The sequence below is a fragment of the Mustela erminea genome, chromosome 7 (genome assembly GCF_009829155.1).
Source record: "Mustela erminea isolate mMusErm1 chromosome 7, mMusErm1.Pri, whole genome shotgun sequence".
Taxonomy (NCBI): domain Eukaryota; kingdom Metazoa; phylum Chordata; class Mammalia; order Carnivora; family Mustelidae; genus Mustela; species Mustela erminea.
This window is the reverse complement of record NC_045620.1, coordinates 63,453,291-63,468,288: the sequence shown is the minus strand read 5'-3', so window position 1 is coordinate 63,468,288 and position 14,998 is coordinate 63,453,291. Positions and strand designations below refer to the sequence as shown.

Here is a 14,998-nt window from a genome sequence, read left to right as displayed (position 1 = left end):
CAGACTAAAGAAAAAGAAGTGATCATATTAATTGATGCAGAAAAAAGCATTTGACAAATTCTAACATTCATTTATGACAAAAGAAAAAATCTCAGCAACCTGGGAATAGGCACATTCTTAATAAAGTGTATCTATAAAAACCCACCTCTTCCTTAAGAACAAGAAAAAGACAAGTACATCCACTTTCATGATCCCTCTTCAATATTCTACTCTAAGTCTTAGTACAATTAAGGCTGGACAAAATAAATAAAAGGTATATATGTATGTATTGCAAAGCAAAAAATAAAAATGTCCCTATTTGCAAATGATATGATTGCTTACCTAAGAAGGCCCAAAGGATTTGTAAAAGAGCTTCTAAAACTGATAATGGACTTTAGCAAGGTTGTAGAATACGAGACCAGCATACAAAAATCAATAGCATTTCTGTATACCAGCAATGAATTAGAGAAAAGTGAATTTTCTTAAAATATCACCTATAATAGTTCCAAAATAAGTGATAGTTAGGTATAAATCTAAGAAAACATGTGCAAGATTTATATGCTAAAAACTAAAAAACACTGATGAAAGAAATCAAAGTAGCCCTAATAAATAAAGAGAAATATTGTGTTCATAAATCAGAACACTCATGTAGTTGTGTTAATTCTCCCCAAAGAGTTGCCAGATTTGGGGGGGGGGGACATTTCAGGATGCCAAATTAAATTTGAATTTTAGATAAGCAAGGAATATTTTTTAGTATAATTAAGTTCCATGCAGTATTTGGGATGTTATAATGCTAAATATTCATTTGGTTTTTTTATCTTAAATTTAAACTTAACTGGATGTCCTGTCTATTATCTAGCAACCATGCAGGGCCTACCTGATTTTTGAGAATTAATGCAATAATAGGACTTTTTGTAGATGTAGGGAGACTGATTCTAAAATGTGAAAAGGCAAAAGACCTAGAATAACCAAAATAATTTTGGAAAAGAAAATTTGAGGACTCACACTATTCAATTTTAAAACTTAATCTATTTTTTTAAAGACTATTTATTTATTTGACAGACAGAGATCACAAGTAGGCAGAGAGGCAGGTTGGGAGAGAGAGAGGAGGAAGCAGCCTTCCTACTGAGCAGAGAGCCCCATGCGGGACCCTGAGATCATGACCTGAGCCGAAGGCAGAGTCTTAACCCACTGAGCCACTCAGGTGCCCCTAAAACTTAATCTAAAAATAAGTAATCAAGATAATGCAGTATTGGTGAATGTTTAGACCTAAATAAAATAGACCTATGGAGTAAATTAAGAGAGTCCAGAAATAGATAATCACAAGTATGATCAGCTGACTTTTTAAGATAGTTTGTTTTATTAAGATAAAATTCACATCTATAAAATTTACTGTTTTAATCATTTAAAGTGTACAATCCATGATCAATTGATTTTTGACAAAGGTAGGAAGACAATTCAGTGGACAAAGGATAGTCTTTTCAACAAATGAAACAACTAGACATTTGTATGCAAAAAAAAAATAACTTCAGCCTATGCATCAGAGTATTTTATAGAAAAATTAACCTCAAATGGGTCATAGATCTATATGTAAAACCAGAAGTGTAAATTTTATATCTAAAAATCAGAGGAGAAAAAGATTGTGACCTTGAGTTTGGCTAAGAGTTCTTAGGAATAAAAAACTGACCCATTAAAGAAAAAAAAATGATGAATTGGACTTCATCAAAATTGAAACTTTTTTCTGCAAAAGACGTTGTTAAAAGAATTATAAACTACGAGCAAATATTAACAAATCACATATCCAACAAAGGACTTGTATCCGAATACATAAATAAACTTCAAAACTCAACAGTAAGAGAACAACCCAGTTTAAAAAATAAGCAAAAAGTCTGAACACACTTCACCGAAAAAGACATAGCATGGCCGATAAGCACTTGAAAGATGCTCAACACCGTTAGTCATTATGAAAATGCAAATTAAAACCACAGTGAAATACCTTTATACACCTATTAGAATGACAGAATGAGAGAGGAGTGAAACAGCAGCCAAAATGCTAGTGGGAATGCACAACAGCTGGAACCCTCATACACTGCCCGTGGGAAGGCACAATGATAGGGACACTCTGAAAACAATTTAGCAGAGCTTTTAAAAAAATTTTTTTTATTTTTATATTGGTGGTGGTGATGGTGACAGGTGGTAGCTATAGCAGTTCTTTTTTTTTTTTTTTAAGATTTTATTTATTTTTTTTAACAGACAGAGATCACAAGTAGGCAGAGAAGCAGGCAGAGAGAGAGGGAGGAAGCAGGCTTCTTGCTGAGCAGAGAGCCCGATGTGGAGCTCGATCCCAGGACCCTGGGATCATGACCTGAGCCGAAGGCAGAGGCTTAACCCACTGAGCCACGCAGGCGCCCCAGCTATAGCAGTTCTTATAAAGTTAAGTATATATTTATAATATAATCCATCAATCCCACTCCTAGATAATTATTCTTAAGAACTGAAAACTATACAGAAATGTTTATAGCAGCTTTATTTGGATTCACCAAAAAACTGGGAACACCCTAAATGCCCTTTAGTGAGTGAATGTCTAAGCAAAACATAGTATACCTTTTCAGTGGGTCACTAAGTGATAAAAAGGAGCAAATTGCAGCACCTGGGTGGCTCAGTCCTTAAGCCTTTGCTTTGGCTCAGGTCATGATCCCAGGGTCCTCGGAGGGAGGCCCCAGTCAGGCTCCTTGCTCAGCGGGGAGCCTGCTTCTCCCTTGCCCTCTGCCCTCCCCCTGCTTGTGTTTCCTCTCTCGCTGTCTGTCAAATAAATAAATAAAATCTTTCAAAAAAAATCTGTGAATATATAAGAAGGAGCAAATCACTGATACACTCAACAAATGAGTGAAGCTTAAAGACATTCTGCTAAGTGAAAACAACCAGTATCAGAAGGTTACATATTGTATGGTTCCATTCACATGATATTCTGCCATCCAAGTACTAACCAGGCCCGACCCTGCTTAGCTTCCAAGATCAGATGAGATCGGGCGCGTTCAGGGTGGTATGGCCGTAGACCATTCACATGATATTCTGGAAAGGGCAACACTATAGAGATGAAGACCTGATCAGTAGTTGGCAGAGCTTAGGCACCGGAGGCAATTTCACCACCAGAGGTAAAGCAAGGGAGTTCAGAGCAGCTAATGGAACTGTTCTGTGTTCTTACTGGGGTGATAGTTATACAAATCTATATGTGTGTTAAAACTCATAGAATTGTACATGCACACACATGTATTTCATTCATTGTAAACAAAAAGGATACATATATTGCAGATGTGTGCTCAAATGTTTAAAATGTTGAAGATGCACCATCAAAAAGTTTGAAAGTAGTTTGGAGTAGAAGTATGCCCCTCATTTTAAGTTGGAGAAACTGAGGCCAGAAAGTGAAAGTAAGTTCCTTTCAAAAATGCATGAAGCAACCATAAGAGTATATCTTCTCTTGGGAACTCTCCCTACTGCCTGACTTTCATCTCAAGCATATCCAGGCAGTTTAATTTGGCTTCTTTAATTAAAGCAGTTTCTAAATTCAGAGTTTTCTGTAACAGAATGGAATCATGGTTATATATGTGCAAGTTAAAATTGGTATGAATGAAAAACATATATATCCTATTTTGCAGAGTGTGCCATCAGCATGATCCCAGCTCCTGATGGACAATCCTATGGCTGTTAGGGAAGATGTCTATAGGATGCCAGAGACTGCAAAACAAATAAACAAACAGATAAATTGGTGGGCGCTCTATCTAGACCACTTGAGTCTGAAGCCAGCATGCTACCTACTAGCAGTGGGACCCCAGGTTTGGTTTTTCTCTATCTCCATTGCCATATCTGTAAATTGCACCCCAATTTTATGTACTGGTAAGAGATTTAAAACATCTCACCAGCAATTATAGTATGACACAGTACTTATACTTAACATTTTAAGATGTTAAAATGTGATTAAAAAAAAAAAAAGCATGTCTTAGAATTAGAGATAGTAATGCTTATCCCACTGGATTGTTTTGGTGATTTAAAAAAAAAAGGTGTTAAAATTAATGCCTGACACATAGTTCTCAATGAATAGTTGTTAACTATCATTATGATTATATTGTTGTTATTATTACCACTACTACTGTTATTATTGTAAGAAACAAATAGTGGAACTTGCATTGTAATAAATTGTAAAACGCCCCTCCCACTCCATTCTGCCTTCTGCCTCCCCTACCACTTTGCTGTTGAATTTTCAAGCTTTGGCACATGCAAACACAGAATGTGTGGACGTTACCAGAGGAAAAAATGTGAGAAACTTTTACCACTTCTCAATTCTTGTGAGAAAAAAACCACAATGACACTCTACGTGTTGTGTTGGCAAGGTCATTTCTTGCATTGGCACATACACCGGTTCCCACGAGTTGAGGGAATCAGAGAAGGAACTTGAACTAACAGAGCAGTGTGAGTGTCAACCTGGCACTGAAGGACAGGGGACAGGAAGCTGTGTGTAAGGTGGTGGAGCCTGTGTTTCTAGGTTTACCGTTTGCCAGCTGTGGCATGGGGCTTAGTGCCATCTCAGTTTCACTTTCTTCTCTGTGAGACAGAGAGAAATAATGACCACTTTACAGCCACTGAGGGGTGTACATAAATTAGAGTTCCAGTTGGGTTAATGGGCTGGAAAACTCAGCCATGGCTACAAAAGGAAGCTGGTTAGCCACATGATTTCTTATTATTTCTATTTTAATGCAAGTTCTTTGAATTTGTCCTGCCGTCCTCTGTCTTACTGTAGGAATGAGCAGTGTATAGGGGGATACCTCAGACCTGATCCCAGGCCATTCTGTTTTTCTTTTTTTCTTTTCTCTTTCTTTCCTTCTTTCTTCCTTTCTTTTTTTCTTTCATCCCATATGTCCTTCTTTCTTCCTTTCTTCCTTTCTTTCTTCCTTTTTCTTCCTTCCTTCTCCTTTCTTATTCTTATTCTTTCTTTTCCAGAGAGGGAGAGAAAGGGGGATGGGGAACAGAGGAAGAGAGAGGCTCTTCAGCAGGCTCCACGCCCAGCGAGGAGCCCAATGTGGGGCTCGATTTCACAACCCTAAGATCATGACTTGAACCAAAATCGGGTTCTTAACTGACTGAACCACCCAGGTACCCCTCAGAGTCATTCTTACTGGGGTGCTGGACCCCGTGCAAATTCCTTTGTGTGCTTGGACCCTTCACCCAAACCTTGTTGTTCAGGAGCTACCTGGTTCAGAGGTTTTAAGTAGCCTTGGGGGAACTGTCAGTGCTAGAGATAAAAAGGATTAAAAATGAAACATTCCTTAAGGACTGAGCATGTAAAGAAACTTCCTGAGAAGTGCTCAGTGCCAGGTACTGATACGATACCCATTGTTATTCTAGAAATTAGTTGTTACAAACTCCAGGTTCAATGGAACCAGGTTCCATTGAGGCAGGCGATATGCCCAGGATCTTATAAATGAAGCCCCTGAGCTTCCAGGCTAGATTCCGCCTCACGTGGTGCTGTGCTGAAGTGACAGGCATTTAATACCACACTCATATTGCCCCGGTGACAGTGCTGAAGGTTCCTAATGAGAACCTCTGGTCTGCTGAGTGCTAGCTAAAGATCCTTTCTTCCTTTCATTCTTTCATTTCACACCTGTCTATTGAGAGTGTTGCCTGTGCTCTAGATCTAGAAATACCCCCAGGGAATCTGACACACAACCCTGAATCCGGAAGTTCACAGAATAATAGGAAAGACCACAAGTAGACCCAGGTTTCATGTGGCCCCAAACTTAAACAATTTGAAAACAATTTCCTCTTTAGGAAAAGGGAAATAAAATTAGCAAAAGAGTCTTGGAAGGAGCAAGGGAGGGTCCTAAAGTTTAACCTGTATTAGCTTCCTTGCAATTCTGCCTTTGGGGGAAACCCATAAGCAGACCTGCTCTGACAATTATATGTATTCAGGGCTGATGGGGAAGCAGAAGAGTCTCTTAGAAGAAATGCTGTCTAAGCTATGACCCCCTTCCCCGGATGTGGCAGGGAGACCTGGCAGAGGGAATAATGGGGTATAGGATCCAGGTAAGGGAAAGAAGCTGCCATCGTTTTCAGGGAGTGAGGAGAAAAAGCATCTTTCCTCCTTCCTTCACTGCACCCCAAGGCATTGAGGTCTCTCCCACAGGGCCACATTCTAGAGGTTAACTGGACTTGTTGCAGGCAGGGTTTCTGCCTTTCCTCCCACCTCAGGTCCCAGGAGAAGGCGTCCAGGCTTGTTGTCTGCACTCCAAGAACACAAGCTTGCATTGGGCATTTGTTGAAATCAAACAATCCAGAAAAGCTTCCTTTGTCAGAAGTTAACTTGAGGTGCAACAGGCTCCAAGCAAGAAAAGATAGGGGAAGGGGGGAAGGAGAAGTGGAGAGAGACTGACTTCTAAAATAAAATCCTTCCTTGAGATTAAGAACTCGAGAGACATCTGTCCTAACCCAGAGGGGGTGAAGTTAGTATCCCCTCCAAAAGCAATCAGCAGGGTGTGCTAGTAACTCTAAGTTTCAAAGGTGATGTTCTAATACCCTTATTTCGTCTCCGTGCAGCCAGTACCCTGCCTGCTCCACCGCCATGCCAATGTACCCCCACGGGGACTCCTTCAACCCTCACAAGCCCGGGCGGAGAGTGGATGGAATGACTTGCACGTTGGAGCCCATGTCTCCAAGCTGTGCACAGCTGGAGCAGCAGCCTATGTCCTGCAGCGCAATGAGGACTTGGAGGTTCACTTTCCCTGGGAAGTTCCAGAACAGTCACCACACAGAAAAGGTTGGTAATGTTGGTCATCCTAGGGAAGCCCCTTCTAGGCAACCAAGTCTGGGCTCTGCTCCTGTGTGCACCTCACCTTCTTTGATTTACTTTTTCTTCTCAGTTACCCCATTTGTAAAATGGGAATAATGATACTTGTGGTTGAGAAGGGAGCAATAAGCGGGGGACAGTTAGATCTAAAAGTTCCCTAGGTTCGGGGTACAGAATGTTACTACATTTGAGGCCTCTGCCTGGTGGCTCCCTCGCCACCCCCATACTTTCACCACACACTGTGCTGCAGCCTCTCCAAGATCACCTGAAGGGAGGACCCTGACCAAGTTCAGCTGTGGGTTGAGAATGGACCTTTCTTCCAGGAAATGATAGGGGATGTCTCCTGCCATGTCACACCTGCACCAAAGATGCGAGCAACCTGGCATTGTAATGGGTGGTGTGTGGCTGGAAGAGCAAGTCCTCTCCAGACACCTGTAGCTCAGCACACTGCTGTCTTTCTCTTGCTTCATCACCCTTCTCTTGGCCCACACCTGCACGTGCGTCTTTTTTCACAGCTACAGGGTCCTTGTAGTTATTTTTCACATATCAAATGGGAAAAGAATGAGGAAAATGGAGAGGGAATCTAATTTGCACTGCTACTTAACCCAAATGGGGCATCCTATTCTCCGGCAAAGGGAGAAGGGACAAAGTGGGGGCTGCTGTTCTCTGCTCACCAAAAAGCCACGCTCTCCTCTTCTTCCTGGCTCTGGTGCAAACTGTTTCCTTGCCTCTCTTGTGGTTACATGTGGCCACGTGACAAAGTCATAGCCAACAGGATGTAGGTGACCTCACCCATAAAACCTTCCAGGCTCCATGCTCCTCCATGATTTTTTCTCTTTCTGGATGGTTCCACTGGCTCCAACCTCCAAAGTGACTGTGGAAGCCTGAAGAGACAGGGCCACCTTTTTGACCTGTTAACTCACTCAGTACTCTTAGGTGAATAAGAAATAACGATCCATTGTGTTTGAGCTTTTATACATTGGGTTATACCTGTTGGAACTTTTAGCCTACCCTAATTCATACAGAACAGAATAGCTCACAGATCTTGCCACCTCCAGGAAGCCCATGCCAATGTCTTCCTTCTTTCTCCCCCATTCCTTTATCAGCTGCTACCTTATATTGCTAATTAATGGAATGTTAACTACAATTCAGACTAGGGACTCATGTCTTCTCTATTTTGTGTCATGTCTAGCAAAGAGATGCTTATAGTCATTAGATAAATCTTCCCTTTGTGCATTTAGTGGGCAGTCCTTCTCCCAAGAATGCCCCTTCAAAGTCTTTTTCTCTGCCTCTGATAATCTTCCGCCATCCCATTTGCAATTATTTGCAATTTCCATCTCTCTCCCTTCTTGGGGTCTTCTCTTTCCACTCCACGCCACCGTGATCTTTCCCCCCTTCAATATATTGACTGCACCTCTGGTCACAGTTTCATTGAGACAACTTTTGCATTAAATGTCTTAGCATTCTGCAGTGTAAACCATAAAATAATGGTGCATTTAAGAGATGGGCAAGGACCAAGGAAAGGAGAGAAACTGGAAAGGAGAAGTTAAGGAACAGGAAGAAAATTTTGGAGAGCTTGGATGTCATGGAAACCAAGGGGAGAGAGCATTTCAAGAAGGGAGAGGAAACAGCATCAGCTGGTGTGGTTAAGTACACTGGGGACTCCACTCACGGGCTTAGCAAGGTAGAAATGATGGGTCCCCTCAATGAGCAGTGAGCTCCAGCACCTGGGCTTAGATGGGATAGAGTGTAAGAAAAGGAGATAGGGAGCATACCTAACTCTTAAGGAGTTTAGGGAGGAGAAGAGGTTTGAGAGGTGGCCAGAGAGAGGTGAGGCAGGGTGTGAGATGTTTTTTAGGATGGGTGAGTCTGACTGATGGGAAAGAATGGCAGACAGGGGGAGGTTGAGGAAGAGGATGAGAGGTGGCCAGCACCAGAGTTCCTGAGAAGCAGGGCTGGGTAATGGGTCCAGGACACAGGTGGGGGCCTGGGCTGAGGGGACCCACTTCCATGATAACTAGTGGGATGGAGGAAGGGCACTCATCCTTTCTTCTTTCCTACGTGGTTGTGGGGTTAGGTGGTAGAAAGTCAAGTGAGCCCTGGGCTGATGGCTTTGGTGTTTTGTCAGAAAAGGAAACCGAGTGATCTGCTGGAAAGAGGAGCAGCCTCTGGATGGCCCCAGTTCCCTTCCACTCCCAATACTATCCATTCTAGGGGTGACAGCAGGGTTCCTCAGCTATCTCTCACAGCTCTCACCTCAGCTTCAGGGGCAGACCTGCAGTCTAACACCTCGAAAAAACAGGAGTGGGTCCCTGGGGCCTTTCTGGAAATAACATTCCTTCAAGTTCTAGTTTCTCTAAATCCTGGACGGCTTCTCTTTCATTGTTCTTCCTGGACCCAGCATGGATTTACTGGAAAATAGAGGGCCTATTGTTCTGATGCAGTGATAGGAATAGAATTCATTTTGAGAAACTTAGTTGTTAGAATTTTTTTTTTTTTTAAGAGATTCAGCATCGTTTTCTCATAAGGCAGATGCTCGGTGACTGCGTTTGTCCCCTGTTCATGATGGGCATGTGGATAAAGCCAGTGGTCCCATGCCACGTGGTCTGCGCCTGGACCTATCTCCATAGCTCTCCAAGTAATCCCAGTACTCCCAGTTTTTGGAGGCCGGCTGGGCGCCTTAGTGTCCGCCAGAGGGCGCCGTTGGCTCACAGAGCCGGCCGCGGTGGCCCTAGGCCTGGGGGTGCAGCGCTGACCACAGCGCTGTCCATTAGCCCAGTGACTAAATCACTTTATTACTTCATCCCGTTAAGCGAGCCAGCCATCGCCAGGGCGCTCAACTGTGCAAGCAAGAGAGGAGCTAACAAGATTTGTGACACTCTTCTTATTTCGAAGTGTCATTCTTGTGACAAGTATTTATAGAGCACAGGGTTGTACCTACTGTGTCCAGGATCCTGGAGAGTAAGTATGGAGATGAGTCATACTGTCTCTCCAAACTTAAAGACCTTTCAGGGAAGTGGCAGAATTAAGAGAAGTCCCAAATTTAAAAAAACTGTAGTTGGGCAGAGGTCAGGGCTATGAGAAGTGAGGGGAAGTGGTGGGAGAGTTCAGGGAGGGGGATCCAGAGGTTCAGCCAGGGACATAAGGACTGGGACAGGGAGGGGTTGGGCCTTAAAAGAGAGAAGGATTTGCTACCCTGAATTACATCTTGGTTGCAAGAGAACCTGTGAATTAAACTAGTTCTGGTTGGACATCTGTTATGCCTAAATGATTGTTATCGGTGATGAAAAGGCAATATTCCCTGCCCTGGAGATCTAGCTCCTTAATCTTGAAAGGAAATTAGAAATAGAAATGGATTGGCCAAATATCCAGAATGGGTTAGAAATATATAACGTAATCTGAACACTCAGATTAAAAAAAAAACAAAACCCAAAACCAAACAAAACCAAAAAACCATGTGTATGTTTTGAGGGGGGCCACGTCTGGCTGGTTCAGTTGGTCGAGCATGTGACTCTTGATCTCAGAGTCATGAGTTTAAGCCCCACGTTTGACAGGGAGGCTATTTAAAATTAAAAATTTTTTAAAAATGGTTTCACTGAACAGTAAGATCAGTCCTGCTAATTCATCAATTAACCACAGGAGCCCACAGAAACAGCTGTTACATTTGGTACAGTTATAAAACCATTCGCCAAAGATACATCTAATTGGTGTTACCAGACAAGACGCAGAAATAGAGAAGTTAAGGAACAATAAAGTTTTTTTTTGTTTTAAGGACCTTGTTTACACATATCCCCAAAACCTAAGGAAGAACTCTGTGAATATCATCGTCCCCCAAGAATTATTACAAGTCTGTAATATCCAATTGCACTGAGGCCAGTTAACTTTGGAACCAGTACATTAAAACAAACCTGACTTGATTTACAGAAATTTTGTTTCCAACATATAAAGGGTAATTGGAGTTCTTATCATTAAATGGCGTTGCAATGGTTCTAGTGTAATAATGCAGGAAAATCAGTAAACTGCAACTAGGAAGCATTAAGAGTTGATTGTAGACCTCTAGCTAGTGCTTTCTTTGGTTATTGTTAAAAATTCTCTTGTGTAGCAAGTCAGTGAACTTCTCTAGCTCTCAGCTTCCTCATTTAATAGAGGAATTTAATAATAAGAAAGAATATAGGCCAGTTCATCTCCCAAATCTTGCAGCATGTAACAAACAAGTCTTAGTTCTGCTGTGTCCAAATGCCTCCTTAGTGCTGACTTGGTTCTGAAGGCTCTTGAAGGATCTGCAGGTTCTGTGACATTAAACATAACTGAGGGAAGGGAAGAGGGGCTTAGGTGGCTGCTAGTTCTGAAACGGCTGGATTCTCAGTGTCATCTGAAGTCTTCTCCACGCAGTGGCCCAGGGCCGTGGGGGATCGGACAGTTTCCCTCTGACTGTGACTGTCCTTACCTCTACATTTCTATTACCCTTTCCAACTGTGCCATTTATCTTTCATTTACTGTGTGCTGCCTTGAGTCATCCTTCTGCACCTGATACCTGAGGACAGGGTCTATGGCATTCTTCATTGCTCTTCACCAAACAGTCCATACTCCTCACCTCTGCACATGGGGGAACTTCCCAGCCCCTGGTGGTGGGGGGAGAGCAGCCATATGACTGGTTCTAGCTAACAGGTAGTGAGCAGAAGTGAATGTCATTTAGTACATCCAGTGGACTATTGGTTGCCTGGCCCTCTAGAGGTTCTTTTGCTTGTTGCCCATGACCAACTAAGTTCCAGATAGTGACTTTTCTGTTGGCCTGGATGCAGGAACAAGAATGATACTGAGCTGGGGCAGAGCTCCCAGCCAACCTGCCACAGATTTAGAGCAGCGTGAGGAGAAACCTGTTATTTTAAGACCGTGGGATTTGGAGACTGTTTATTGCAGCAGCATGACCTGGCCCAGTCCGACTAATAAGGGGTCAATGTGTGTCATCTTTGCTTCCCCAGTGCTCCCAATGACGTGGCACTTAATACCAACTGCTAAATAAATGACTTCCTATCTCCCCCACTGGAGTAGGAAACATCCATATATCTATTTGTCCTCCCTAGAGCACCTGCCCCAGGATTGTGAACATAGCAGGTGCTTAGCAAGACCCATGGATTAATTTGTATATTTAAAAGTCCCAAGATGCAGGGCACCTGGGTGGTTCAATCAGTTAAGTGTCTGACTTTTGTTCAGGTCATGATCTAGGGTCCTTGGACTGAGCCCTGCACTAGGCTCCCCGCTTAGCAGGGAGTCTGCTTGCCCCCCCCCTCTGCCCTTCTCCCTGGTGCTCATGCTTGCGTGCACGCGTGCTCTCTCTCTCTCTCTCTCTCAAATAAATAAATAAATAAATTTAAGGAAAAAAAAAGAAGTCCCAAGATGCAGCTCAACATAACAGCCAAAGACGTGGTATGTGATGTTCCTTACCATACAGTGCTTGAGTGAGTGGGATGCAGGGTCAAAGGAACTGAGAAAAGATGGGCAGTAGGCCATCTGCCTGCATCTGCCTTTAAGCTCTGTGGGGTTACCTCTGATTCTTATACCTCTTTGTAGGGTGTGAGTGAAGCTTGGTCTCTGGGTCTCACAGAGTTCAGAGCAGAGTCAAGGCCAACATAAGACAGGGCAGGCCAGACATAGGCCAGGAACCAGAGGGAGGAACTAGGGTGGGGTTAGAAGCGGGGCTGGGACACAGGTCGGGGGTAGGCCAGGCAGGGGCCAACAGAACTCTGGAAGGTTTTCAGTGTCATTCTGTTGCTGCATATTCCATCACATAGCCCAGGTGGTTGAATTTTGTTCCACAGGGCATGTGTGGAATGGATGACAGTCCCTGACCAGGCCGACCTTTGCAGAAGCCATTAACATTCTATAAATGGCATCCACTAGCACAGCAACAAGGACATGAATATTGATATGCTAGTCTAAGGTTCTGGCACCCCATCTCTGCTTCCTTTAATCCATCACAACAATATCCACAGGCTGTTTCTTTTTGATTAGAGGAAATCATCTTTAGGCATGGATCTTCTATTGCTCCAACATCCTGTTTTGGGGGTGAATTTTCTGAGGGGGAAACTGCAGAAGATTAACCTATCCATCCCTGCAAAATTGCCTTCTTAAGGTATTAACTCTAGGTATGCTGTTCCCGACCTTAGAATGATCAGTGTCTCATGAGGAAAAAATTCAAACTCATTTACAGGCTCCCCAGAGTCTTAATGATCCCACTCAACCTACCTAACCTCACCTCACCTCCTCTTCCTGCCTGCCAACATGCCAGGTCCATCTGATGGCTGACTCATCCCACACAGCTGTGCTCTTACCTACTTGTACTCTGCATACCCTGTTCCCATTGCCTCCAGTGTCCTTCCCTCTGCTCTTTGCCTACTGGAAGGTCTAAACTGATGGGTGATGCCTTCCCAGGCAAACCCAGGCAGGGGGTGAGGCTGCCTTTGTGCTCAGAGAGGCTGGAGCACCCCTACATCTGTTGTAGTACTTGATCATGTGGCCTTGGGAGCTCTTGCTCAATCAGTCCTTTTCCCCAAGAGCTTAATTTTTAAAGCACCCTCTTGGTCATCTTTGTTCAGTTTTGAACAATTCATTCTTCCTTTCCCTCACTCAAAGCTCACAAAATAACTAGGCAGTAGTTGGAATCCAAGGGACATCTTACTCAATGTCAATGCCAGTCTCTCTGCTGTCTTTCAGAACTGCATACAGAGGCCAAGAGGAGGATCTAGTAGGCAAAGATTATTGATTGGAATTTTACTTTTTAAACTTTCCCACCGGTAAGGGCTTGTTTTTCTTTTCATGTGAATCTGGAAACAAGCTCACATCTGGCATCTCCATGGTGATCCTGGAGAATACAGATTTTTGTTCAGCCAAGCCGGAGAGTAAGAAGGTGAGAGATTTATTCAGAAATAAGGATGTAATAGGAGCAGGAAATTAGGAATGTTTGCAATGTAAAGTACCAGCATTCTCCCTTTTCATTTAGATATTCATTCAGTACAACACAGGCAGTTTGGTGAGAACTCTTCACACCCCCCCCCCCAACCCTTTTTAGACTTGGAATTAAAAGGCAGGCACTTGTTGTGATGAGCACGGGGTGTTGAATGGAAGTGTTGAATCACTATATTGTACACCTGAAACTAAGATTACACTGTATGCTAACTGGAATTTAAGTAAAAACTTACAAAATTGTTAAGACCCACAAAAAAAGAAGGTGAGGTTACACTGGTGTTGGTCACATCTGAGAATTGCAGCCTGATTTTTCACATGGTGTAACAGACAGCCTGCTAAGAGGCAGAGGCTGTTCTCCTGTAACCATAGCTGGGTCACAAGGAAGTGGTATTGGAAGTTTGTAGGTTATTGGTTTTGAGAATACCTAACCACTGAGATGGCAGTAGACCCTATTTATTTATATATATCTGGGAAGTCTTGTCTGGGGAGAGATGGAATATGGTATCATGCAAAAAGTTCAAGTTCAGCATGCCCTTAATTCTAAACGTATTTCCTATATAACACATTGAAGAGGAGGGATTTTGGTCAATGTTTTTCAGTCTTGTGTACTTCTCGGTTTGCATGGTCATCTTACCCAGGGAAAGAGTACAGCCTAAATTCATGAAGTCCTTGCCTTTCGAGACTCCTCAACAGGGCTGGAGCTAGGGTGAGGCAAATGGAGCACTCATCTCAGGTGCAGAATTTCAGAGGTGCCAATCAAGTCGGTAACATAAGTGGTGTTTTAATAAAACATTTAAAATTATTTAAATTTTGAATATGTTCATTTTACATTAATTTTGATTTTTAAAAAATATTGCATTAAAGTATTACTCATTTTGATTACTGTGCTTATTGGTACCCCTTAAATTTTGCTTCTCTGTCAAGTATTTCAGCTCTATTAGTGGCTCTACTTCCCAAATGAATTTTCACAAGACCTAGCCCTATTTGCCATTGCCTTTCATCACATGTCCCCTGAAGGGGGAAGCAAGTTTAATAAGAATAGAATGGTGGAAAAATTCTGATGATCAAAGACATAAAAACTGAACAGCAGTAAGATGCCCTTCCAGCACCAGCGCTTTGTCCAACTGACAGATTCCAAAACACACCTCCAGCTGGCGGGAGTGACCATGTAGGGCATTACTTTCTTATCCTGACTTTCTGCACGCGGAAGAGCTC

General features: G+C 42.9%; 1 protein-coding gene across 4 annotated transcripts in view; it reads left to right on the top strand.

The window, feature by feature from the left end:
- PRKCE (protein kinase C epsilon) overlaps positions 1–14,998 on the top strand; it is a 515,280-nt gene that overhangs the window by 21,743 nt on the left and 478,539 nt on the right. For 2 of the 4 annotated variants that reach the window (XM_032353625.1, XM_032353627.1), the window contains one exon: positions 6,568–6,787. In XM_032353625.1, coding sequence (XP_032209516.1) covers positions 6,568–6,787 — 220 coding nt within the window. Of the gene's footprint in view, positions 1–3,665; positions 3,813–6,567; positions 6,788–13,531; positions 13,725–14,998 lie in introns of those variants that run through there. The other 2 variants (XM_032353629.1, XM_032353631.1) reach the window with 2 other exon arrangements.